A 26,561-nucleotide genomic window follows, 5' to 3' on the forward strand; every position below is an offset into this window, starting at 1 on the left:
GTCGACACGCGGAGGCATCTCTCGCTCCGCGTCTCCGCTCGGCGCAGTTTAGGCTTACGTAGGTCAGGTTACGATCAGTTCGCGGGGAGCGCTCGTGCGGTGCGCGTTGCTCTTAGGGGTGGTCCCGTGAGTCAGGCGCGCCTTAGATGATCGATCACGTGGGTGACGTCGCATTACCTGCGAGACTTAACGTGCCCGCGAGGAAGAGGAGGCTGACGCGGCGCGTTCGATGTGCGCGCCGACGTCGCGATGGACAACAACCCTAGCGGCCCCAGGGACGGTCGTTACACGAGCCTCGGCTACATGGGGATGATCGGGGGCGGCGAGGCGGCCGGCGCCGAGATCTACGGCAGGCCGACCTCCACGTCTCAACTCGCCGCCGCGGCGGCGGCCTCCCAGATGGGCCGCGGTGGCGCCGCCATGATGGCGGTCTCGGGCGCCGCGACGCCAGGCGTCGTCCAGACCCGGGGTATCAAGCGCACCACGTCGGACGTCTGCTACGACGACGGCGGGAACGTGGGGCCGCGGCAGCAGGGTCTCGCGCAGAGCATGCCCGGGATGCCCGACTGCGTGCCGGAGAATCTTGAGGAGTCTTTCACGAGTCTCGGCCAGCCCAAGAAGTCGCCACCCTCCAACGGCAAGAAGACCAAGGGGAGAGTCAAGATCAAGATGGAGTATATCGATAACAAGCTCAGGAGGTACACCACGTTCTCCAAGAGGAAGACCGGCATCATGAAGAAGGTTTGTATATACGTATATGTATATGTATATCGAGATGCAGACTTCACGTGTCTTTGTGTCTTTTCTTTCGAGTCGTAATTGACATTGTTTTTTATATTATTTTATATATACGTATATTTATATATATAATAATATAGAACTATATATGATATATATTATATATTATATTATATACGAATATACAATATATAATATAATTTATTATATAAATTCTAATGTCATTTATAAAATAACTTGTATTATAATTTATAAAATATTATTTTATATATACACACACACATATATTTATATAGAAGTTGGAAATATATATAATATATATTATATATTACATTATACAATTATATTATATATTATATAATTATTTATACATAATATATAGATAATATATTATGAAAATATATAATATATTATATAATTTATATAATAAAATTATATATAAATTATATATAATAATATATATATATAAATTATGCAAATAATAACATACAATTATATAATAATAAATAATATGTTATGAAAGGGAGAGAGAAAGTATATATTGAGCTCTATAAAAATAGGTGTGTCGAAAGAGCGACTCTCGAGTTATCAAATGTGCATTTTCTTGCACGGTTCTCCGATTTATGATACATATGCACGTATGATATATCGCGAGGAGAGGAGACCTTCGAGTCTGAGCAGTGACAGCGCTATTACGCGCTTCGAGATGTTGTCGCGTTCACTCTGATTAGCTTTGTGTTTTTCTATCGGGGACACGAAGATTGGACTGCAATTTAAAAGAGACGAGTTTCTTCTCGGATTTCTTAATCTGGAGATTTCAGTCGGCGCGATGATATTGTTGCGTTGCTCCATCGAATCTGACTCGCGCGCGAATTGTCAGAGATAAAGGATAATTATGCGGTAGATTTACCTCATTTTCGGATGCAAATGTCATATATCATTGCATTTTGCCACGACTAAAAGTAAATACAGAAATCATTTTCACGCTATCTAAATTTGATAATTGACAACGTGTGTCTTATGTATAATTATTCGAATGATTTATATAGATTGATTGGTAGATTGCATAGATTAAATATCATAAAAATTTATTGTTACGATGTATTGTTTTTATAAAAAAAAATAAAAAATAAAATTTCGCGAGCGAAAAGTGAGGATTTACGATTCTAAAATTATTTATGTAGCAATTGTGTTAATTTTTAATTAATCAGAGCTTTTACTCTCTCTCTCTTATATTTTTTTATTTTGAATATTCTGGATAAGGTATCGGATTTCTTTCTTTTTTTGTCACATTATTCTGCTAATTAATTGAGAAGATTTTCTTAAAATTTTCTTCATCCAATCTTACTTTTTATTTCTTAATAACTACTCTTTTTCATGTTAATTTTTCTATTAATAATTTGTTCTTTCTGTCTCTCTTTCCTTTTTTTATCTTGTTTATATTTACCTAAATTATCACAAGACTCAAATTATCTCATGGTGATATATATTTTTATTTAATTCTTCTAAAATACATCTTAAAATATTTTAAAAGAAAATCCAGATAAAAATGTATCGTTTAAAAAATATATGTTAATATATTTTTGTAACATGTATTTTTTCAAATTGATTAGATTTAAATAACATTGTTTATTTAGAAAAAAGGCGATTATTAATTATACGTTCTCTTTTTTCCGTCTCCAATCCGGTATCTTATCCTTACTGCTTGTGAGTTTATGTTCTTTACTATTCTAAACAAATATCTTTTTTCTTCTCTTCAGTGAAAAATGAAATAAAAACTTATTCTTGCGCAATGAAGGCACTTGGTAATTAAATAATTAAATATTTCTCATGTTCATAATTTATATATATTTTAACACAAAATTTGTAAATAATCATGAATCATGATATATAAATCTGATATTTGTCAATACTGCCAAATTATACATTATATAAATTACATTATTAATTGTTTTAAAAAACTTAATTTTTGCTTTTTTTTACTTATTTTGTAAAATATTAAATTTGTCAATCGACATTAAAATAAAATAATTCTCCCATAAATAAAGTTGTTACATGTTAACTTAGAATTCAGCAGAATATAAAATCCTAATAAAAACACGAAATAAATAAATTTATATTGTGATTTGAGAAAGAGAGAAATATTTTAAATTAAAACGATCCGTATCATTCCGGAAATGATAAATTCAATGTTCATTATCTTATGTTTGATTAAAGGCATTGAACCAATGTCCACAGAGAACATGTTTAAATAGCGAAGTATCTTTAGAAAAAACAAACCATTACTAACTATATATACAATTTTATCTTTAATTTGTAGACTTTAATTAAGAATTCATGTCGAATTTATGTTTTTAATTGTTCTCAAGCCGATTCAGATTATACTTTATTAGAAATTACTCCAAATGACGCAGCTGTTTGATGAAGAGATTTCAATGAATCATATATATTTTGTGTAAGGAAGATAAAAAAAATATTTGAAAAGCATATCGTGCACATAAACAAATAGATATGCTACATCTGTTTTTCGAAATAAGACATTACATCGTGATGATGCATATTTTTCCAAATTATCAAAGTTTAATCATGATTAAGTTTCATAAAATTGATGATAAATTGATATCGTTAACCCTGGTTTATATATTTTACAATTAATTTTGTTTTTTTTATAGACGAATATTAAATTTTATAATTATTTTAAATTTGCTGAAAAATGTAAAATTATTTTTTTCGCAAATTTTTAGCTTCATTTAGGTGATTAACTACTGTCTAACGTGTTTTCTAATCATTAACAAGATAGCATGATAACTTAATCGATGTGAGATTCTTTTTTGCGTAGGATTATATCATATCTACAGATAACATCGATTTATTTATAATGTAATTAGAGAGAACTATTATTCGTAAATTGATTTATCATAAACGAGTTGAACAATTAAATTTTCATTAGCATTACAAAAATTTTGAAATATATTTGCATTACAAGGAATAAGAATATTACATATTATTTACATTTATATATACAAGAATTATACATAAAAATGTGATTAAATATTACTGTTATTTGTAGCATATTAATATTAGAATATTCATTTAAATTTTTTTTTAATTAAGCACATATCGTAATTTAATATATTTGAAACATAATATTTAACAAATTATATACATCTTTGATCATCAAGATTCTTCTTTTTTTTGTACTTTGTTGAATGCGACAATATTGGAGCATAGTGTAGATAATATATTTATTATTTAATATTTTTGACATATGTAAACTACAATTTTAGAAAATTTATTTATAGATGAAGTAAAATGAGATAGAGTTTATTAGATATCAATAATAATTCTTTCATTCTTTGATATCTATGTATTTAAAAAAATTTGGACGACTCTATTCTAATAATTTACAAATACCGAATCAATGTACGTGTATGTAAATGTTTTATACGAAATATATCACACGATGATTATACCGTTGAAATATTTATCTGATCGTGCGATATTATCTAAATGGCCTATTTAACACGGTTAAATTTCCGCATAGCGTTTCTTTTTTAATTCGAAAGTCACTTTTTACTTAAATATTTAATTCACATTTTGATCATCAGCCTAAAATGCTATAAGTAATCATTTTTTCGTTATAAAATATATCGAGAGAGAAAAATTTCTTGCATAATAACTTTTATATCGATGCCTTTTTTCAATTTACTTCTGTATATCAGAGCTAAAGTTTATCAAATCCATATTTGTCAGATACATTTTTATTCGACTGATGAATTAAATTTTAATACAGGAATTAAAATTTTCTTTAATTTATTTAATTTAATTTTAATTTTATTTTTATTCTTATTTATTTTATTTTATTTAAAATTAAAAATGAAAAAATGGACTTGATACACTTTAGCCCTGCTGTAGAAGAGAAGGCAACGAGATGAAGAGGTCGAGAATTTCGGCTAAGTATATAAATTCACGATATATCAGTATAAATTTAAGTAGTATAAAAGAGGCACTCTCTAATTAGTGCGATGTGAAATAACCCGAGCCGCTTCTCGTTGCAGGCGTACGAGCTGTCAACGCTGACCGGCACGCAGGTGATGCTGCTGGTCGCGAGCGAGACCGGCCACGTGTACACGTTCGCGACGCGGAAGCTGCAGCCGATGATCACGAGCGAGGCGGGCAAGGCCCTAATCCAGACGTGCCTGAACAGCCCGGACCCGCCGCCGTCCGGCTCGTCGGGGGACCAGAGGATGTCAGCGACCGGCTTCGAGGAGACCGAGCTGACGTACAACATTGCCGACGACGAGCAGAAAGTAAGGCAATTGGTGTACGGCTCGCCGCACGGTGGCTCGCTGCACACGGGGTATCCCGGCGGGGGCCCGAACCCGGGGCCCCATCCCGGGCCGCAGCCGCCGCCGCCGCCCCCGGGTTCGCAGCACGGGCCACCCTCGCACGCGCAGCACGCGCACTTAATAGCGCATGCGCACGCGGCGGCGGCGGCGGCGGCCGCCGCCTCGCCGACCTCGCACCTGGTGCCCTGCTCGAGTCCGGGCCCGATGCTCGCCGGAGGCCCCTATCAGCAGTCCTGCCCCTCGCCCCTGCCGCCCCATCACGCCGCCTATCATCCCCATATGTCGCACTCGCACCCCCAACGGTAGTACGCGCTCGTCCACCCTTATTACGTACAAGCTCCGTTCAGTGTTGGGTAGTATCTGGATACATTTTCTGTATCTCAAATATATTCGAATCGAAGTATCTATGTCTGTATCTAGATACAAAACATGGTATCTGAATTGAATCTTTTTTCAGATACATTTGCAGATACATTTTCACATTTTTTTTTTTTTTTTTTTGAATAGCCCAATTTAAATTTTTTAAAGATCGAGACTTTATTTTTTTCGAGGCATTTTTCACGTGTTAAGACTTACGAATAAAGTCGTAATATAAACATAAATATTAATAAAAATCAAAGAATTATTCAGTACATTTTCAGTGCATATCCATTATTATGATAAAATATAATTTAAAAGTATGTGATATGTATCTGAGAGACTTTTCAAATATCTGGATCTATATACATTTTAATTTGTGTATCTGTATCTGGTATCGAGATACATTTTAAATGTATCTTACTCATCACTGGCTCCGTCTCCTCCGTCGTCGTCGCATTTCACGTTTTGACATTAAAAAAATTTTTTTCGTTCATCGATTCGCCCGTGAAGCCGAGCATAGAGACGCTTATCGACTATTTAACGAGGTTTCAGACGGGAATATTAATCGTTAGGAAGTTTGTGCAATTTATATACTGTGTACAAAGAAAACAACGATTCATTTTATGTGAAATATCGCGCGGCGATATATAAATATATTATTCGAGTCAAATTTTGATTTAATTCGCGAATTTTTGTATAGTAACTGTGAGATACTTGATATTTTTGAACGTTGTATTTTTTTATATTTATTTTATATTAATTTCTAATCATTATAAATTTTAAATCTTCTCGTGATTATTTTAGCATCGATGTAATTTCTCTTTGGGAATTTTGTTTCGGCGAATATGCTACACTGAAAAAAAGGTCCACTTGACTAAATATTATTTTGTTAATTAAACATATAAAAATATTTAAATTAAATATAACATTAAATCTAACAAAACGTATATTAGACTTAAATATTAATATATGCTGAATTAACAAAATGGTAATTTAGTTGAAAGGTTTAGTCAAGTTAACAATTTTTTAAATGTAGAATCATATATTGTATTTATCAAATTTTATGACGCGAAAGAGAGAGTAATCGACTCTCTTATAATCAAGTATTTTTTAATATCGGTCTGTTACATAATAATATTAATATCTATGACCGATTCCATGCGCGACAAAAATCTAGTCCAATCTTTCGACACATTTTTACTTAAATATATATATATATATAAAACATATATATTATTTTTTTTTATATTTGTGTATATCGGTGAATCTCGATAAAATATTGCGCGACTTTGCGTTCTCACGTGCGACAGAAGGGTGGAAACACGGTTTACGCTATTGTTGAGATGCGAAAAGATTAGGTATAATGGCAGGAGCATGAAGAAATCGCGGATCCGGAATTAGCGTTTCTTCCAGAGTGAATCGTAGTCGGATCATCGGCTAAATCTCGAGCAGATTTTAAATTCGTATGGTGCTCTCTCCAAAGCTCGGCTGCGCTTAGATAAAGGACGATATGTATCAGCGGGAGTCACGTCGTGGACAGAAAGATATTCGAGATTGCGAGAAAAGAAAAGATATTATTAAATAATTAATTATATCGTAGATATAGATAAATATATATATATATATATATATATATATATATATTATATATATAAAGCGTAGCGTCGTATGTGATGAATTATACGTGAGTAATTAATAGAGTACCGAATATATACACTCTGTTAACTCGTCCAGCAGCTCTCTGTTTTTCTTTCTTTTTTTTTTTATTTAATTATTAAATAATATTTATTGATGTAGACGTCGGTATTTTTTGTATTTATTAGGCGGACAGATATCCTTTTTCATGTACCTTATTTTGCGTCTCGACGAGGAAGATCGACGGGCGATCGATTCTTGAACGGGTTCTCTATCTATCTCTTTTTCTTGAAATCATGTTTCATCCATCGGATTGGTGGCGTGGGTGCGAATCCGGCGATGCACGCTTAGTATTGTTGCGCATTTTTTCTTTTTTCCTTTTTTTTTTTTTTATTAGCATATCGTTGTGTCTCGTCCATTGTTTCTTTTTTTCTGTATAATGTGTTGTGTACCGCTACTGTGGCATGCGTAGTTTTACTTGGAGATTGTCTTTTTCTCGTAGAATAAGTAGTTAGTATTTAGACTACCCTTTTAATTTAAATTCCCACCCCTTTTTCTCCTCCCCCATTTCCTTCATGCAGCGACACCATCGGCATTGTGCATGCGTATGTGTGTATGTATTGTTTGTTGATTTTTATATTATATATCGTTGTATTCGGAAAAGAGAAACGGAGGAGATATAAGAGTATAAGAGAGAGAGAAAAAATATATAAAAGGCGGGAATGGAGAGCCCCGAAAGAGATGAGAGGGGGCCCTCGCGATCACAAATAGATGTATATAAAAAGAGAAAAAAAAGAGATGTAATCTATTCCCGCGTCTGTCGGCATGCAGAGAGTACAAATAATAATAATAATAATATTAATTATATGATTTTTAATCGATATCTATGCGAATAATGGCGGCTTTTTTTACAATGATTAGTCTTATATCTTGTAGTATTTTTGTGTACATATAGAGCATATAGCGACTCTGTAAAATACTGTGATAATATTTATATATTTTTACGTATAGTATATATATGTACACGCACAGATACAGACACATATACACAGAGAGATACACACGTATGTATATATATATATATATATATATATATATATATATGTATATATATACCTTCGTTTTCTTCGACAATATAGTAGTCGTTCGAACCTTGTCACTCGATTCTCTGCTGGTAGATTCTCTCTAATTGTGCTCAAATGTGTTATCATATGTATATCATTTTTATTTTTGCTCTCGCGAGTCAGGTAGGTATTTCAAAGATCCTCTTCTTTTCTCCTGCAGATCGTGCTAAATTAGCGAATTTTTAATTTAAAAGAAGAAGAAATCTTTATCGAGTCGAACGATAGTAAAAAATGATGCGCTTCGATTTTGAAACACTGAAAAAAAATTAAATTAATAAATATTTATTTTGATGCCGCCTAATAATTTATTTGAAATAAATAAATATTTTTCACATCAAATCAATTATTAGTTTCAAATAAATGATTTATTAGAGGCAGTATTGAAATAAATATTTATTCGAATTCAGTACATTTTTTTTCAGTAAATAGTGATTTTTACGGAGATATTAAAAGATAAATTTTGTTATCTAGATATACATCGTTACTTTTGATTAATTATTGATAATTAGAAAAAATGCGTTGAATCGCGTCAAAAAATAATGTCGTATTTTTGACATTTTTTTCGTTAAATAAACATGAAGATTTTCGAGACGCGCGAGGGCTCGTCGCAATAAAGAGTCTCCCGTAATAAGAGATTTCGAACTAAGAGATGTTTGAGTCTTATTTCGCGCGTTTCAGGCAGCGGGGCAGAATATATATGCCTATTTTTGACAATCTGGTTCGGGATATATTTAGAGGTCCGAAAACATTCCGCGGTGCGCGTTAGGGATTCCTTTATTTCTAATGGTGCGTTAGAAGCAGCGTCTAAGTTATACCCGAGTATCACATTATCGCGTGGCACACAATCTCGAAAATAACTGCAACATCGTTCGCAAGTTTGGAGATGAAACGGGAGGAAGAAGCGGGCAAGGTAGGTTTTGCGTTTTCCAATCTCGAGCAGGAAAATCATCCAATAGATATCTCCTTAACACGAGTATTCGGCTCTCTTAATGTACTCTTCTACCGATTAGCTATAATAATAATAATAATAATAATGATAATGATAGAACAATATATATACATATCGGCAAATATCGTGGTTTCGTACCTTCGATATATAATATTCGAAATAAAGTGCCAGATGTGTTACTATTTAGTTCTCCTTACACACACATACGCGGTGAACGCAAATAGTTCTTATCATACTTTTTCTTCTAGCACACAATAGCGTTTAATAATAATTATTATAATGCAGATTACGAAAATATTATGTATCCCGAAATATAAAAAAATGTTGATGCGTTGAATGTCTTCAGGATCTCATTTTATATATGTCAATCGATATGGCGCTCGTTTTAACTCTATTTTTCTATCTTGTCAAACTTGTATGAAGCAGGGTGTCTACTAAAAAAATCTGAAAAAACTGAAGAAATTTTTTTATCTTAAGAAATCAAGGAATTTTCATAGAATTTTATTTGGAATCGTAAAAAAAATTGTTTCAATATTTCGCTGTAAGAAAAGTCTCTATCAATAAGCCAAGAATTGGTAAAATGGCGGGATACGCATCTGCATTTAATTCAGTTTGCAGTACACAATCTTTCTATTGTAAGTCTTGATAATAAAAGAATGAAAATATACAAGCGAGAAAAAAAATTTTTCCATCATTTTTCAAATCTGACGTTTCATCATTTTTTGAAACTTAAGTTGCTTTTTATTTTTCGTAAACGTATGATTAAAAAACGCAATAAAAATACGCAAGAATTAAAAACCCTCTAATTTTTATCTGACAATGAAATTTTGAAAAAAGTCTGGGAATTTTTTTATAAAACTCGAGTAGACACCCTGGGTAGGGAAAAATTAAATTACTCATCTCTTGATGTTTCTACGATTTTCAAGAGTAAACTTAAGTCGAACACCTGACGCATTTGTTAAAGAAAGCGTGAACCAGCAAAAAAACGGAAGTAGAAACCCAAGGGTAAGAAACGCAGTTCAAGACAGAGTATATACCTATATAAGAACGAAACATACTTTATAAAAAAATTTCTTTATTTTCCTTCATCAAACGCCCCTTATTTGGCCTGAAATCGTTCTCCAAGGAGAGAAAAAAATTTGACAAGTATTTTAATAAGAAAATTTAAATCCTGGCTCGTTAAGAAGATCGATGAATATTTATGATAATTTTCCGAGGGAAAATTTTAATTCCAACGAGCACTGGCGTAACCCCGGTGACCGGAAGCACGCGTGGAGCTTTCGCCGGTTCGGGGTCGAGGCACGATTTATGATTTAACGGCACGAGAACAGAGCTGCGGAGACGTTTATCGGGGTTGCAGACGAAGAAGGCGCGCATCCAGGTGTATCGTTTCTCGCGACGAGAGGGGGTAGAAATAAGAGAGAGAGAGAGAGAGAGAAGGAGAAACCTTCACGTGTATACAAGAGAGAAAAGGAGTACGCACGCACGCACGCAGGAAAGATGGAAGCGGAGTTCCATATACGGTCACCTTTGTCAAAGCCCGGTTGTCGCCATATACAGGCAATGTTCGCGATGGCAGACACTTATATAGAGTCCGACTTAAGAGTCAGGAATGTTGCTTTTTGTCGCGCCTTCTCTACACGTATACACGTACAGGGAGGAAAGGGAGTCAGCGGAAGCGAACGTGCTCCGGCTTTTCGAGCTTTCCAATTGGTACCGCGCGTTCTCCAAGACCTCTCTCTCTCTTTCGCAGATAATAATTCTCACGTGCGTGTGTATATCCTCGACCGTTTTGTCGAATCAAACGGTAATTGGCATAAATTGCGAGGTGGGAAACGTGCGCCCCCGTTTAAATCGAGAAAACTGCATTAACAATGGAATATACCTAATTGAGGAAACTCGTCTTTTCCGAACTCTCTCTTTCTTTCTATCTCTCTTTATGTATGTATAGCTTTATGTACGTGTTACTGAAAATGTCGGAAAGAAAAATATAATATGAAATTAATATAAATACACAATACATAATATAAAAAGATTCACAATTTTTGTAAGGCAAGGAGATGCTATCCTTCTATAGCAGTTAATTTCTGATGAAAAATTAAGTGAAGGTATCTCGGATACGCCGTACGAATATTACTGCGAAAGCCGCGGATTTCTGCTAAGGGAAGAAAATTTTCCGCCCGAGGGTCGCGAGAATCTCTTCTCCTCCGCGAGTGGAGTCTGCGAGAGAGATGTGGCCATATAAGGAGCGCCGAGAAGAGCTCGCGCATCTCTCTCTGTCCGCTAGGTAGGTAGGTAGGTAGGTAGGTAGGTTGGTAGGTAGGTAGGTAGGTAGATACGTACATAAGTACGTACGTTTGATAAGTACGCTCTTCTCTCTCCTCGTTTCTTTGCTCGTTCCTTCGATTTGTCGCTGCGTATAAGAAAGATGTGACCCTGAAATCAGACCCTGTTATCAGTCCAGTCCTGTCAGCCCTTCTCCACCGGCTTCCTCAAATTTGTAAAGAATGTTGGTAACTTACGGATGCTCTTTTTGATTTCAGGAGGAAGAAGGATCACCCAGGTCTGACATTTGCGCCAATGAGAGCGACGGAGATACCAGCGACGGCGACTCCAAGGATCCTCTCAAGAATAATCACTCGGGTGAGTATCGTCATGCGTGGCTACCCTAGAAGAAGAGTCGGTTGGGTCAGAATTCACAAAGCTTCTCTGAATCTCTGCTATAAAATATATAGAACACTCTTTATATATGCACACTGAAAAAAATTATTAAGGCTCCTTGCTCTTCACTGCGGTCATGTTAAATTGTGACGTTCAGAGGCGAGGAAATACACGTTGAAAATTTTTGCCTGCCATTTTGAGATAAAATGATATTTTGATGAAACACAACTTTAGATGGTTTCAACGTATTTTTTATTTTAATAAAATATACTAAAGCCATAAACAACAAATAAATATGTATCTATTTTGAAAAGAATTTCCTATCAAATCAGTATCATTATTAAGTTACAAATAAATAATTTATAAAAGGCGGTATTGAAATAAATGTTCATTCGAAGTCAATAATTTTTTTGTATTTATTTTGTATTTGTATTTTAGTGTATTTAAAAAAATTAAAAGTTCTAGAAATTATACGCGTTCTTATAATTGATCAAAGAGAGCGAAAAATTTATCTTTTCGACGTTCAAATTATTTTGAATAAAACTAACAATAAATATAAAACATCTAGAGTTTAAAAAAAAATATTCAAAATTCAAGAAAAATAAGAAACTCGATAAAAGTGAAGATTGTCGTCTAAATAGATACATATATAATTTTTCTCGTGCGTTTCTTAATTAATATATTCCGCGTATGCTTGGATAAAAATCTTTTTTTATTCCAACATCCAATAGAAAAATGTGTACTGATTGTGAATATAAAAACGGCGCATATTCATATCTTCGAATCAATCGCATCACAATTCATAGTTTTTATTTTTATTTTTTATTATTTTTTTATTGACGAGGTTTACGTGGTTTCCTCTTCTCGGAAGAAACGAAGGACTCGCGAATATCGGTCACATTATCGCGGAGCAAAAAAAAGACGTATATTATTCACGCAGACATAATTATTAACCGAGTTTGTAGCTAGATTAAGTTCTACCGAGGTTCTAGTTAGATTAAGTTCTGCGGTTACGTCGATTTTCTGTTTATTCATGTGACCGTGATGATGATGATGATGATGATATATATATATATATATATATATATATACACCTTTCGCCGTTCCACAAATGAAGAAATAGACCTTCCACGCGTAACGAGAAACTTTATAGAATCATAACATGGAACTCATTTTCAAACCTCAACGCATGCTATTAAAATACATCCTTCTCTCTTCGAAAAAAAAAAAGATAAAATTACTTGTCCCACAAACTAATAAGGGGTAAATTAAGAAAGAACGAAAGCGCGTTAACAGGTCCGAGGTTCGCGCCTTTTTCTCCTCCCTCATGAGCGTCCGCAGGATTTTTTCCAGGATGAGGCATAGTTAAATTTTTTTATTTGTTATTTTCATTTTTTATATTAAATGTACAAATAAATTCCTCCTCCTCCCTCAGGGTGCCTGCAGGATTTTTTTCCAGGATGGGGCGTAATTAATTTTTTAAATTTTTTTAAATTTAATTTTTCCCTCCTTCCTCGCGTCATCAGATATGCTAATCACGTTCAATTGTCGGCGATAATGCATTTGCGTCGCGCTCGACCTCATCATCATCGCGGCTGATAATGAACAGCTGGTCGGGGGGACAAGCGAGTAATAGAGTAGACAGGTAAACATTATATCCGGGAAGAGAGGAGAGGGAGAGACTGAAGGAACGAAGCGTGAGAAAAAGGTGGGAGAGAGATGAAGGAGATGGTGGAGGAGAATCCAAGGGGAAAGGGAGAAGAACACATTTAAAATGCGAAAGGCGTGCGAGCGATGACGGGGTTATCCGTGTAGGGAGCCCGTAAGGAATCGCCGACGATGACCAAACTTAGACGACAACCGTGATGCCTAACTGGGAAGTAGGATCCGGTCGCGCCGCGGAACGGTTGCAGGTGTACACATAAATATCGATGCTAATGTTGTCGCGTGGATGCCATTCTGTGTCGCGACCCGACTCGCGTTTTTCCTCTCGCACTCTCTCTCTCTCTCTCTCTCTCTCTCTCCCCAATTTGATAATAACTTCCCTCTTTGGTATATTCGGCGAGAGAACGAGGAACATGGACGTCCGCAGGATTTTTTCCAGAGGGAGACATATTAAACATTTTTTTGTTCTTTCTTCATTTTTTAAATTTAATTTTTTCTTATTTTTATTTTTTTATGTTAAATATGCAAGTAAACTCCAATATTTATTCAAAAGGAGAGCAAATGCTTAATTTGTTTAAAAATTTTTGTTCTTTCTTAATTTTTTTAAGTTTAATTTTTTTCTTATTTAATATTAATATGCAAATAAATTCGAGTATGATTCAAAAGGGGAGCAAGTTCTTGCTTTTTTTCGCAAGGGGGTCAAATGTCCTCTCTTGCCTCCCCCGGCGGACGTCCATGACGACGAATGTATAATACATCCCTCCGGTATAACGAAGGTACGCGCGAGAGGTCCCATTATCATGAGCGAATGGAAGATGGACGTTCGAGTCGCCTTTAATTAGGAGCGTTTGCTCGTTCGAATGCAGAAAGCGTACGCGAGAGACATTGCGATTTGTTTTCTCCTCCTATATGTGTGTACATACATGAGTATGTACATACATACAATACATTCTACGATTGTTTCCGAGAGAGTTTTTGGACGCGCTTCTCTAACGGAAGCTCTTCACACCGACTTGACAAGCACTAACGCAACGTAAAGATGAGAGAAATATGCATTTTAATGGCTTTTTTGAGGGCTAATAGATTCTAGTAGTTGAATATGTAAGGAAAAGTTTGCTCTACTAACACGCTAACTCGCTAATCCTTTCAAATATGCATACGTCTTGTTGGAGATTCAAGACTTGTTATCGGAATATGGTCTCTCTCGGGAGACTTTATATATAAAAATGGTGTTATATGGTCGCAAGTCGGTTTGAAGAGTATCGAGGATTAGTCTTCAATGAGGAGAGAGATTACAATGTTTTTTATAATTATTTTCGCGATTCGTTCTTCGAAAACTTACCGTATTTTTCCAAGAAATATGTATATGCAGTAATTTATTTATAATTTGTAAACGCGAAGATTCGGTGAATCAGAGCGCAGATTCGCACCTGGGTGGTCCGGATCGAAGTCTCGAGTGGCTCGACCGTCATTCCTAAGTTTTTCTTGGCATATAACATCTGTAACCAACCTATAGAGAGAGAAAACGAGTTTAGCGTTATGTCGTCGAATGACGGATTTCGCAATTTTGATACAAATAAGGGAGATATATAATGCAGTATCTCTTACATCTTACATTCCTTTATTCCCCATTAGGTTCTATTCGACGCACTAATTGTCCTCTGGGGAAGCATTTATCTCGCGCTGAAATTAAATAAAAAATTATAAAATATTTGCAACATAATAATTCTTTTAAATATCATATAACAATTAAAAATTATATTCAAAAATATATTAAAAAAATCACGTCCAATTTTACATGAAAAATGTATACCTTTCTTGAATTTTGATTACTTCTTCCTCGTGATAAATTCATTAGGTTCTATTCGACGCACTAATTGTCCTTTGGAGAAGCATTTATCTCGCGCTGAAATTAAAAAAATTATAAAATATTTGCAATATAATAATTTTTTTTAAATATAACATAACAATTAAAATATTTAAAAATATATTAAAAGAATCACGCCTAATTTTACATGAAAAACATATATTTCTTGAATTTGATGATTTTTGCCTCGCGATAAATTTCACCCTCCATCATCAATCTGTTCTTTTTCTTTCTCTCACACACACGCTCAATTCCTCTTTGATTTCCCAGGAAATGTGCCTTCGTTCTCTGCAGGGATCATGTACCAGATGCCTCAGAGTGTCATTTATTCGCCCAGTCCAGGGGTCTTGCTCGGCATAGGACAAAACGGGCAACCGGTGCAAATATCTCAAGACGGAGGTAGGTTTCTCTGTCTCTTCCTCTCTCTTTCTCTCTTCTGTCTCTCTTTGCCGCTGCGAAGAAACGTACGAGATTTTTACGCAATTTATCGTGCAAGGTACCTACTCATTTCGAAATGCCGTTACGCGAAGGATTTCGAGCACAATTCGAGAGGTCGGTTCTAGGGAAGCTCGCGACGGATTCGCTCGGAAATCGTTCGCGCGCTTCTTCAACTCATCTGATTCACCGCTAAATTATTCCCAGAAATAATCGCGTAGATTATGACTAATAAGATTGCATAACGCAAACTGGCCGCATTAAAATAAATACCGTCATATATATGTATATATATATTTTTTAAATTATTTTATTTATTTATATTATATATACATACATATATGTATATAATATACACTACTATGCACAAAAACATTATTAAATTCATAAATATTTATTTCAATACTGTCTTATAAATCATTTATTTGAAACAAATTATTTATGTTTTGAAAAGGATTTTTTTATATCAAGTAAATATTTTTTCGACTAAATCAATATTATTAACTTCAAATATATTATTTATAAGGCAGTATTGAAATAAATATTTATTCGAATTCAATAATTTTTTTTTCAGTGTATATTATGAAAAGGATGAAAAATTTTTAATGATTCCTGGTTTGGAGACGATTTTTCCTCAGCGAAAATGTCGAGGGAGGCCTTTTTTTTGCATATTCTCAATGTTTGCCATCATGCATCTTTGTAACTAATTGTAAGCCTTTTAAATTAAAACTCTGTTAAAGTAAATTACCCGAAATTAATTGGAGAATATAGTTTGATTAATATTTTATTTCCACAAGGGTAGTTTGCAAAAAATCTTTTATTCTCAACCGTTTATAACTCGAAAATTATTGGTGTCTCGACATTTTCGCTGACGAAAAATCGTCTCCAAATGATCCCAGGAATCTGCGTCATTAAAAACTTTTCTGCCAGTTCTGAAACATCCTGTATATACACATGTATATTTTTTATATGAAAATAAATAGGAAAAAGAAGAAGAATAAGAGACAATAAATCAGAAATTATTTTCGACGTAATTTTTGCATATATAACTTTTTCGCGCGAATTTCGTCGAAAGTAAAAAAATCGCGAAAAATAGCGTTACTGGATAATAAGATATCTCATTTACACTCTTTCCTGTAACTTCCCTTAGGTACGGTGACATCGGTGGCAAACTCATCGCAATCGAACCAACCATTTATCACGATACCACTAAACGTCGCGATGAGCGCGGCGGGATTGTCCTTACCTGTGACCTCCAGAATGACCTCCAGGTCGCCCACGACGACAACGACGACGGCGACAACGACGGCGTTGTCCACCTGCGGTGACCTGCCGTCCGATCTGAGCAAGGATCGGGAATGACACGGGAGTTTCTCGACGACGAAAGTATAGTAGTATAGTAGTTGTTGTGTGAGCCTCTCGTTTTTGTGCTGCGGAAATTGTCGTGTGCTTAGAAACGAATGGCGGAAACAACTCGGAATTAATAGACTCGCGATATTTTTGCACGCCCTAGAAATAAATAATTATTAGAATAATAATATAATAATAATTTACTATTATTATTAATTTTATTATTTTTAATTATTTATCGGGACGGCTAAATAATCGTGGAATTTTTTCGAGCGGATCAGAACGACTTACGATTCATCATCGCAAATTGGGATTCTTCGCCCCTCTTTCGTACTTTCGTTTTTGGGAGAAACCGCGATTGGTGTAAGAGAAGGAATCGATATTCACGCATTTCTCATGTTAGAAAAAAATTATAAAGACGATTGCGAAATGTAATTGATGACGAGGCGAGAACTGTGTTTCTAAAAAGAATAGAAAGATCCAATGATGAACTTTATATAGAAAGTATATATCTCACTTACAACTTTATATAGAAAGTATATAAGATTTTATGATCGCTATCGTAAAATAGTCCTAATAATTGTATCTATAAAGATATCCAAATGGATCGGAATGAAAAATGCCTTTCTTCTGAGACGAACTTCAGTAACGTATTCCGGGAATACTCACTGCCAATTATGTGAGACTGACACCGCATACAAATCCAACACTCATTTAGACAATTGTTTTGTCTTTCGACATATAATGTAGTGAATTAATTTGCCGTATAGAATTTTTCGAATTATTTTTATGAGAGAAGTTTATCTGCTCAAAGAGAATTTTCTCTTGGAATTTACCCTGAAACCCTCACATGACAATCGTGGGACAACATGGTATTGGAAGAATTTTATGAGTTTCTTTGATTAAATATTTACCACAATAAAAAAAATATTAATAGCTATCACAATAAAATACAAAACACGTTCGATTAATTTTATTATGTACATATTAATATTTTTATTGTGGTAAATATTAATCAGAGAAACTTATAAAATTCTTCCATATTGTCCCACGATTACTATGATTTTTATAGTAAACTCTAAGAGAAAATTCTTTCCGTATGCATATGCCGAAAATAACCCGAATAAATTATTACAGCAAACTGCACTAAAATAGAATCAAGACCTAAATTTTTGTGATATTTTGAGACACTCTATTTTTTATAATATATATAAAAATGAGCGTAATATGCTCTCTTCAACATTTCGTGTTTTTATCAATTTTATAATTAAATTCGTTTCGCAAAATATGATTCTAGCTGTCATTTAACAGAGTTATCTCTCCCATAGTCTTTAAAGATATCGCGATCACTAAATACTAATACACATCATTATGCACAAATATGGAAAATCTTTATTATACATTTTTTTGCATTGTATTATTATGTAATATAATCAGAACAAAAATAACTGCCAACGGGGAAAGGCAGTTTTTTATGAGAACATTTTCTCTTTAATTAATCCTTGAATTATCGACTTTTCTTACATAATGCATTATTTTTTTATATTTGAAGCGTTTAATAGAATCACGTATGAATGAAAATATATATTTAAACAAACTATAGTTAATGCATTAAAATTTCTTTTTCTCCAATTTACATTCAAAATATTCCCTAATAACAAATTTAAATTATCGAAAAAATGGCAAATCTATTAAAAGTTAAAAAAATTAACGATTCTAAAATATACCCTATATGTCTTTTTAATTTGCACTTATTATTTCACAAAAGAATTTAATACATCGAAGATAGAAAAATTTTCCAACGTAAATGTATATATTTTCAAACAAATGTTCACGTTATCACATTACGAATATCATTTTCCATCGATGAAAATATTTGCGTCAAATGCAAATATATCCTTATACATATAATTTGTCAGAATATCAGAATGATAAACTTTATCGCGATATCTGTGCCAGATGCAGTCGCGGTAAACAGAGAAATTGTACGTTTGAGATAGTGCAAACGATATTATTTCGTCGAAATGTATGACCTAACTAATAAATGTTGTAACATTGTTAAGAGAATTGTGAATCCGAGTATTCTGCCAACGACTAGTGCCAATATGTGAATTCTGTTGTACATAAATCTTGCAAAAAATTCGATATATCTATATTTTATCGTTCTAAAATTAGTTGTTTTTTTTTCATAAATACACACAAATAAGAAAGAGAATCATCGAAGGAAATCTTTAGAAATTGAAATTATATGCGCTAAAACGAATTAATCTTTGTTTTCTTAAAATTTCATTTTATATACAATAATATAATTAAATATTATTAGTTTACGAAAATAAAGTTTTCTTAGATTTTTCTTCGACGTTTCTTGTTTTTAATTTTCTTTAATTTAAAAGTTGAATTTTTTTCAGCAATAAAATTAAAATAATGTCTCTAAAAATTAATGTTATCCATTGTTGCGCTCATAATTTCAATTATTTAATTTCGATCTTGATATTTTAAAATATAACTGAATGTTATATAGTGTCTAATATCTCACTGTTATCAACCTCATTTTTTAATTTAGAATCGATTAAGATTCAACGATTTATATATATATATAAAGACTTGTAAGAGAGTAGCTTCTAGATAGGTTCTTTATATTTAAAAAAATGTAAAAAATATGTGTTCTCTTGGAGAATAGTCGGAATCTCTATTCTTATATGCGATATATATGCAATTTTAATTTATCCTCGGATTGAAATTAGATCTTTAAGAAAACACAGCGTAATTGTTAAATCAGCAAAATATTGACAGTGAAATCTGCGATATATATCTTAAATGTGGTGCAGAAATAAAATATCGTAGCTCTCGTAAATTTGCGAAAAAAATAAATAAAGTGCGATGCAAATTCGAGAGATAAATAAATTATACTCGATAAACATATTACAAAGAGGACTTAAGATTGCATTTCTGCGATGTTCGATGTATGATCTCATAATAGATCGTTTGTACAAGATGTATAAATTTTGTACAAAATTGTTGTGAATGACTACGGTGCGGTTGCGATGCAATCTTGATGAATTTGTAAGTAAATCGTCAATTGTAAATCTGTCGCGACGTCAGATATAAGTATATGCCAAAATGTGCAATATTAGAAACTCGAGTCAAACATGAAGGAGCAATTGTTATTTAGTAGACTTTAGCGTAATTTAGCTTGCTATACGGATATTATGGTAGTATGGATAAAATAAAATAGAATATTATTTGTAGATGTAAGCAACATACTGATCTTTTAAAATATGTAAAGCTGAGAGATGATTTAAATAATTGTATTATTATTACAGAATATTATATTGTTATATAGCCTAAAATTTTTAATAATAATTATTATTTAAATCATTTCTCTTAATTTATTATTAATTGTATAAACTTGAAAAGAATTCATTTTGCACATATATACTTGAGAAATCCTTTGGGATTCTACGGAAACTGTAAGAGAAATAATGAAAAATTTTCTTTTTATTTTATTCATACTACTCGCTTGTTTATAATGGATACTTTGTATCTATGGTTTTTTTATATACATATAACACTTTTTAGATGTGTGTTTAACTCTATGTTGCTATAATAATACGCTATAAGTTAGATTATACAAATAAACATGTTTATTTGTGTTCAAAGATGCTCTTGTGCGTTAAATCTCTTCATTAATTTAGCTATTAAAAAATTTTATTAAATTTGGCAAATCGATGAAATTATTTCGCAGTTCAACGATGTCTCAAATCTTCGTCGAACGGTCCGTGAGTGTCTTAATCCGATTTTATTAGGATATAGGAGTTACATATATATAAAAAGAATAATGTACGAATTGCGAACGAGAGCGAGGAATCCCATGAGAGACGAGCAATAACGTGTATATTACGTTACTTTATCTATATTTTATATATAAATATTATATATATATATATTAAAAAATATGCATATATATGTATATATATGTATACGTGAATTATATACATATATATACATAAATGAGAGGTATGTGTATGTATATGTGCGTGTGTGTATGTATGTGTATATATACACACATACACGCATTATAACTTTTTTTATTACTTCTGTACCGAAATATTGCAGCGTGAAGAGTGTTTGTAACAGAATGCCGTAACGAATGAAAAACAAAAATATATAAATCCACGTGTCATTGCGTTTTTTCTCTTTTTTTACACTAACTCTAAATAATAATCGCGTCGTTTTGAGTGTTTATTGTTGAAATTGTTATGGAACACGTGGTAAAAAAAAGAGAAAAAAAAATGAAATAGAAATTATATAAAATGTAAAAAAAAATTATCTTTTTAATGAATTTATTTTATGTTCTACGTTTTCCCGATATATTTTTTATATAGATATAGAATGATAGCTTTATCTAATAAAAAATTTTATAGCATCCAATTTCATATATTTTCTCATAAAAGCGGTATATATTATTAAATCAATTATTTAATTAAAATTTTACAATTATATATTTATCGTATTCAATGTTTCTGAATTTATTTAGTTTCTAAAATTCGATATATATTTTAAATCAATTTTTATTATAAAGCAATATATATAAAATTAATTATTTTAATTAATTTTAAAATTTATCGAGTTTAATGTTCTGATTTTAATTATACTTTCTAAAATTATGAAATTAAGTTGTTGAGCTTTAAAAAATCAATGATAAAAGAGACAAGATATATATATCAGTATATATTATCGTTATATTTAATCTTTCTGACATCAGAGCACGTTAACTGATAAAACGTTCGGTATATATATAACCCAGCAAACACCGATATATAATTGTTACATTGCTATAATAAAACGGAATATAACAGGTAATATAACGTGTACGTTACATGTAACATTCATGTTAGTTGTAATTTCCCACTCATAGATGTAACATTTTAATATAACATATATATATTACATTGTATAGTTATTATTGTAATTATATATATACTAAATAGCACATTGATGTATTGATAAGTCAGTGCTATCTTGGGATATAATGACAATATATAACTACAATGTAATATATGTAATATTAAAAATGTTACATCTATGAGTGGGAAATTACAACTAACATATACGTTACATGTAACATGCTTGAGTATATATAACATTTATATACTGTGCTTGCTGGGAAAGAACTTGGAATAAACCATTAATATTTACGAGAAATCACAATAAATTAATATCAATTATTTAATAATGTAATTATATTTTTACCTTTTTGCCGATGATTGACTCTTCGTGGTGAGATCCGGTCGCGATGTAGTCAGCTATAATTTTGTAAAAATTTTCCACAGTCTGCGATTCGTATCTGGTCCTATGATAGTTGCGCGGCTATTGGCCACCCTGGGGAATAAACGTCGGTAAACGCAGTTATGTACCGTCATGGCGACGCTGCCGCCGCGGAAAAATCCGACTCCTACGAAAATTTCGAAACAGCATCTGACACCGTTGCAAACGCTCCTGCAGCTGGGTTTCCCGAAACACCGGGCGTACGTATGGCCATGTGACATGAAATTGTATTTACGTAACATTTATTTGACATATTGTCGACGCGTGTCCTTTACTCATTGTAAACAAACAGCTGTCAAACGCAGTCTTTAATACAGCTATTTCGCACTATTCTATCTTTCTCTCTCGATTTGAGAGCAAAATTAAATTCGGATATTTAATTTCTGAATCAAAATTCTGGACTTGACATTTCGATAGGTCATATTATTTTATTATTTCAATTTGTTTTCGATAGTTGTTTTCTATATCTTTATCTCTTGATAACAAAATTTATCTATCTATCTAATCATTCTCATTCTAAAAAGATGTAGATATATATATAGATATATATATTTTTATATCTGATTATTATCAAGGATTTGTTAATTATTTACATCTAATATTGAATGGATCTTTTAGGGAGAGGGCATTAGCCGCAACAGGATACCGTGGTGTGCAATTGGCATCAGATTGGCTGCTGGCACATGTGAGAGATCCAACTTTGGATTCTGATACACAGCGGCAGTATGTTCTCTATGCTTGTCCAACGGGATCATTAGCTGAACAGCTCGAGCTGTTTTGGTCAGACAGTAAAAATCTAGGATGGAACGGGGCTCATAGCTTTATACCACACATTACTCTCGTCTCCTTCTTCAGCGTAAGATATCTTTAATACTTGACCGAAATACAAGACATGTTATACATATATTCGATGTTTTTAAATTTAAATATATATTTCATAATTTTTATATATTTTTCTGTAGGCTCCCGACGAATTCACAGAAGAATTAGTAAATGCTCTTGAGAATGTGGCTCATCAGGATGGATTGCCTGAACATATCGAGTTAGAGACGTATATGTCGCCTAATTTTATGGGTCTTTTCGTCAAGGATGTAAACGCGGAATGGCTGAAGAACATCGCTGTTTGCTACGTCAATAAAATCGCCGCCCTAGGTATCACTGCCGAGCCGCAAATCAAATCTCTGCATCTTACGCTGGCCTACCAGTTTCCCAGTAACTTATTTCAACCGCTTCGCTTGATAGCCGAGAAACTGAAACCGAACACGCCGGCCAATTGGGAACTTAGATTATATTCTAGAGATTCTAGATTGCAGAATTTGCATGTGCACAAAGTCACGCACGCCCACTTGCCCCGGGAACACGACGAGTTAGAATTAAGAGTGGGAGATTACATTTACGTTCCGGAGGGAGCCTGCAGCGCGTCCACGGATGGCTGGGTGGAGGGTATCTCTTGGTTGACCGGGATATCCGGCCACTTACCGTTGAATCATACCAAAAGGACTGCAGAATCGGACTCGTGGACATTGCACACCACCGTGCCGATCACCGACAATAAAAGCGAAAGCGCGGAAGAGGCGGACGAGATCCCGAAAGTTAGAAGACCACCGCCGGTTCTGTCTCCGAGCGATTCTGTCGATACCCCCGATGGGATTCCTATTGCCGACGAGCCAGTAATTATTTCTGTAAAATATTCCTTTTCTTTGTCTATATTAATATACAATAATATATTAATAATATAATATATAATATATTAATTATATAATATATTAATTATATAATATTAATTATATATATATATTATTAATCATGTAATATAATTAATAATATAATATATAATAAGTAGTAATTCCTTTTTTTGCCAGTGATTAATAAAATAAATCAAATAATTTTTAACGACCCAACTGGCATAAAATTATATCTTTATTGTTGGATAGACAACAAAATAAAAATAAAACCAATGACGACGTTTCGACCCTTGTTTTAGGACCTTATCAAGTCTGACATAAATTAAATGTGAATTAATTGACGTTTTACCATCTTGTCGAAAGGTCGTATTGACACAATTAATTTATATGTGCTTTAATATGTTTTAAATTCTAAAAAGGTTAAATATTATTTTATTTTAATCGTCGAAACGTTGTCATTAATTTTATTTTTATGTCTATCCAACAATAAAGATATAATTTTATGCCAGTTGGGTTGTTCAAAATTATTTGATTTAATATATATTATTAAAATTATAATATATAATATGATATATATTATTAATTATAATATGATGTAATGTATAATCACTGATGAATTACTAACATACAACGTCTCCAAACGTTTTCAGATGGCAGGTTCAGAAGCACCTCAAACACCGTCCAGAGAGATTTTCATATGTCGCCACGGTGAGAGAGTGGACTTCACTTTTGGCACGTGGATCCCGTACTGTTTCGAGTCGAACGGCTTCTACGTGCGCCGCGACTTGAATATGCCGAAGGAAGTGCCGTCCAGGAACATCCAGGACTTTCAGAACGACAGTCCGTTGACCACCGTAGGTGAGATGCAGGCGAGTTTGGTAGGCGAGGCCATGAAGTCGTCGAGCATCAAGATAGATGTGGCCTTCACGTCGCCGTCGTTGCGTTGCGTTCAGACCCTCGCTCATATTCTAAAGGGATTCGAGTCCGACATTCCTATCAAGGTGGAGCCAGGTCTGATAGAATGGTTGGCCTGGTATCCGAACGGAATACCTGTCTGGATGACTTCCGAGGAGTTGCAGAAGGCGGGCTTCAACGTGGATCTGGATTACGATCCGATCGTGAAGGCGAAGGAGCTTCCTCCGAAGGAGAACGCAGCGCAGTATTACGAACGCAGCTACGAGGTGATCAAGAAGATCATAGAGAGTACGGTTGGTAATATTTTAATAGTAGCGCATGCAGCTTCCCTGGCAGCTTGCACCAAACAATTGACCGGTGGCAGGATACCCCCTGCGGCCGAAGTGACTAGATTAGTTCAAAGGGTACCTTATCTGGCCTGCGTGACCGCGCGTCAAGGTATCGATGGTTGGCAGCTCCATCCTCCTCCTTTTCCACCGATCACCCATACCAGCAACAGTAGATTCGATTGGAAGGTTCTAATGTAATTAATGTTGCGCGCGAGTTTTAGCTTTTGTTGAGAAGACCTTTTACAAAATCTATAATATATATATACACACACAAAAGACTGTTATAATACAATGAATTTTTATGCAGGGCTGTACTCAATGTCAATGACATGGAAACAACAGTATTCAACGAATCAAAAAAAAATTCTGGAAAGATATATATTTGACATATTTAAAATACGATAAAAAAACAAAGACCTAGTCGAGTGCTCGACGGTTGAAAAATATTTATTTCCTGAGAGAATTAAACATACGGGTATTGAAATATAGTTTTATCCCTTAATGACGATTATATAGAACGCAAATACTAGCCAAAATGTTATTATTGATATATCATGTTATATATCAATTTCTGGTAAATATCTAATATATATATATATACATATATATATATATATATATATATATATAATATTATATGATATACTAGTCTTGATTAGACACATTTTCTTGCCTAATCTTATAATAAGGATAAGGCACTAAATATAATTACAAAGTGGTTTAATATTTTAAAATAACATGCTATTTTCTTATTAATATTCGTATAACTGTTCATATTTCTCTCCAACATATTATAATACGATATATTAAAGTAAAAGTGCAGAAAAATGCATATTATTCGTGTGATTTTCTGTCAAAAAAATAGAGAAATATTTCCATGCGAGCTTTTATCAACATTTCTTGAAAATTTTAGAATTACAACATGTCAATTAAGTGTGACATTAATCTATCTAATTTAATATCTGCATTGCATAAAATAATAATATATATATTTATAGTTATCGTTATTGATGTTACCTTTTACAGAAAAGAGAAAAATGATGCATTTATATATATGTATATATTTAAATAATTGTTTTTCAAAAATGTTTTTACTTTTTTTTTTTAAATAGATTGATTATTTGACAATATTGAAAAGACATGCAAAAAGAGATTTTTATTATACATATTA

The 26,561-nt window shown here is 33.3% G+C and overlaps 2 protein-coding genes and 1 long non-coding RNA gene across 12 annotated transcripts; 2 read left to right on the forward strand and 1 right to left on the reverse strand.

The window, feature by feature from the left end:
* Positions 1-21,316, forward strand: bs (serum response factor blistered). Of its 2 annotated transcripts, XM_029322764.2 has the most exons (5): positions 5-741; positions 4,797-5,048; positions 11,699-11,798; positions 15,619-15,747; positions 16,934-21,316. In XM_029322764.2, exons 1-5 carry the CDS (start codon positions 250-252, stop codon positions 17,143-17,145), a joined length of 1,185 nt encoding a protein of 394 aa, XP_029178597.1. In that variant the 5' UTR covers positions 5-249; the 3' UTR covers positions 17,146-21,316. The 2 variants fall into 2 exon arrangements, with proteins under 2 accessions (XP_029178601.1, XP_029178597.1); XM_029322768.2 differs by lacking the exon at positions 15,619-15,747 and having other exon boundaries at positions 1-741.
* On the reverse strand, positions 7,650-22,697 carry LOC114946327 (uncharacterized). 7 transcript variants are annotated; one of them, XR_003822594.2, is made up of 9 exons: positions 22,387-22,693; positions 17,030-17,213; positions 15,497-15,800; positions 15,295-15,387; positions 15,090-15,164; positions 14,824-14,991; positions 11,678-11,823; positions 11,499-11,591; positions 7,650-8,360 (listed from the first exon to the last, which is right to left on the reverse strand). It is a non-coding gene; the product is annotated as an uncharacterized LOC114946327 (long non-coding RNA). The 7 variants fall into 7 exon arrangements; XR_003822593.2 differs by having other exon boundaries at positions 7,650-8,461; XR_003822600.2 differs by lacking the exon at positions 7,650-8,360 and having other exon boundaries at positions 9,635-11,604; positions 22,387-22,697.
* Epp (Ecdysteroid phosphate phosphatase) lies at positions 21,913-26,543 on the forward strand. Of its 3 annotated transcripts, none has more exons than XM_029322742.2 (5): positions 21,913-21,992; positions 22,467-22,661; positions 23,080-23,317; positions 23,424-24,143; positions 24,797-26,543. In XM_029322742.2, the coding sequence occupies exons 2-5, from the start codon at positions 22,555-22,557 to the stop codon at positions 25,586-25,588; spliced, it is 1,857 nt and encodes a 618-aa protein (XP_029178575.2). In that variant the 5' UTR covers positions 21,913-21,992; positions 22,467-22,554; the 3' UTR covers positions 25,589-26,543. The 3 variants fall into 3 exon arrangements, with proteins under 3 accessions (XP_029178575.2, XP_029178590.2, XP_029178583.2); XM_029322757.2 differs by having other exon boundaries at positions 23,424-24,131; positions 24,797-26,542; XM_029322750.2 differs by lacking the exon at positions 21,913-21,992 and adding an exon at positions 22,127-22,370.
* Positions 26,544-26,561: the final 18 nt, after the last annotated feature.

Source organism: Nylanderia fulva, unplaced genomic scaffold, assembly GCF_048542155.1.
Source record: "Nylanderia fulva isolate GAGA-0341 unplaced genomic scaffold, ASM4854215v1 Scaffold3, whole genome shotgun sequence".
Lineage (NCBI taxonomy): Eukaryota > Metazoa > Arthropoda > Insecta > Hymenoptera > Formicidae > Nylanderia > Nylanderia fulva.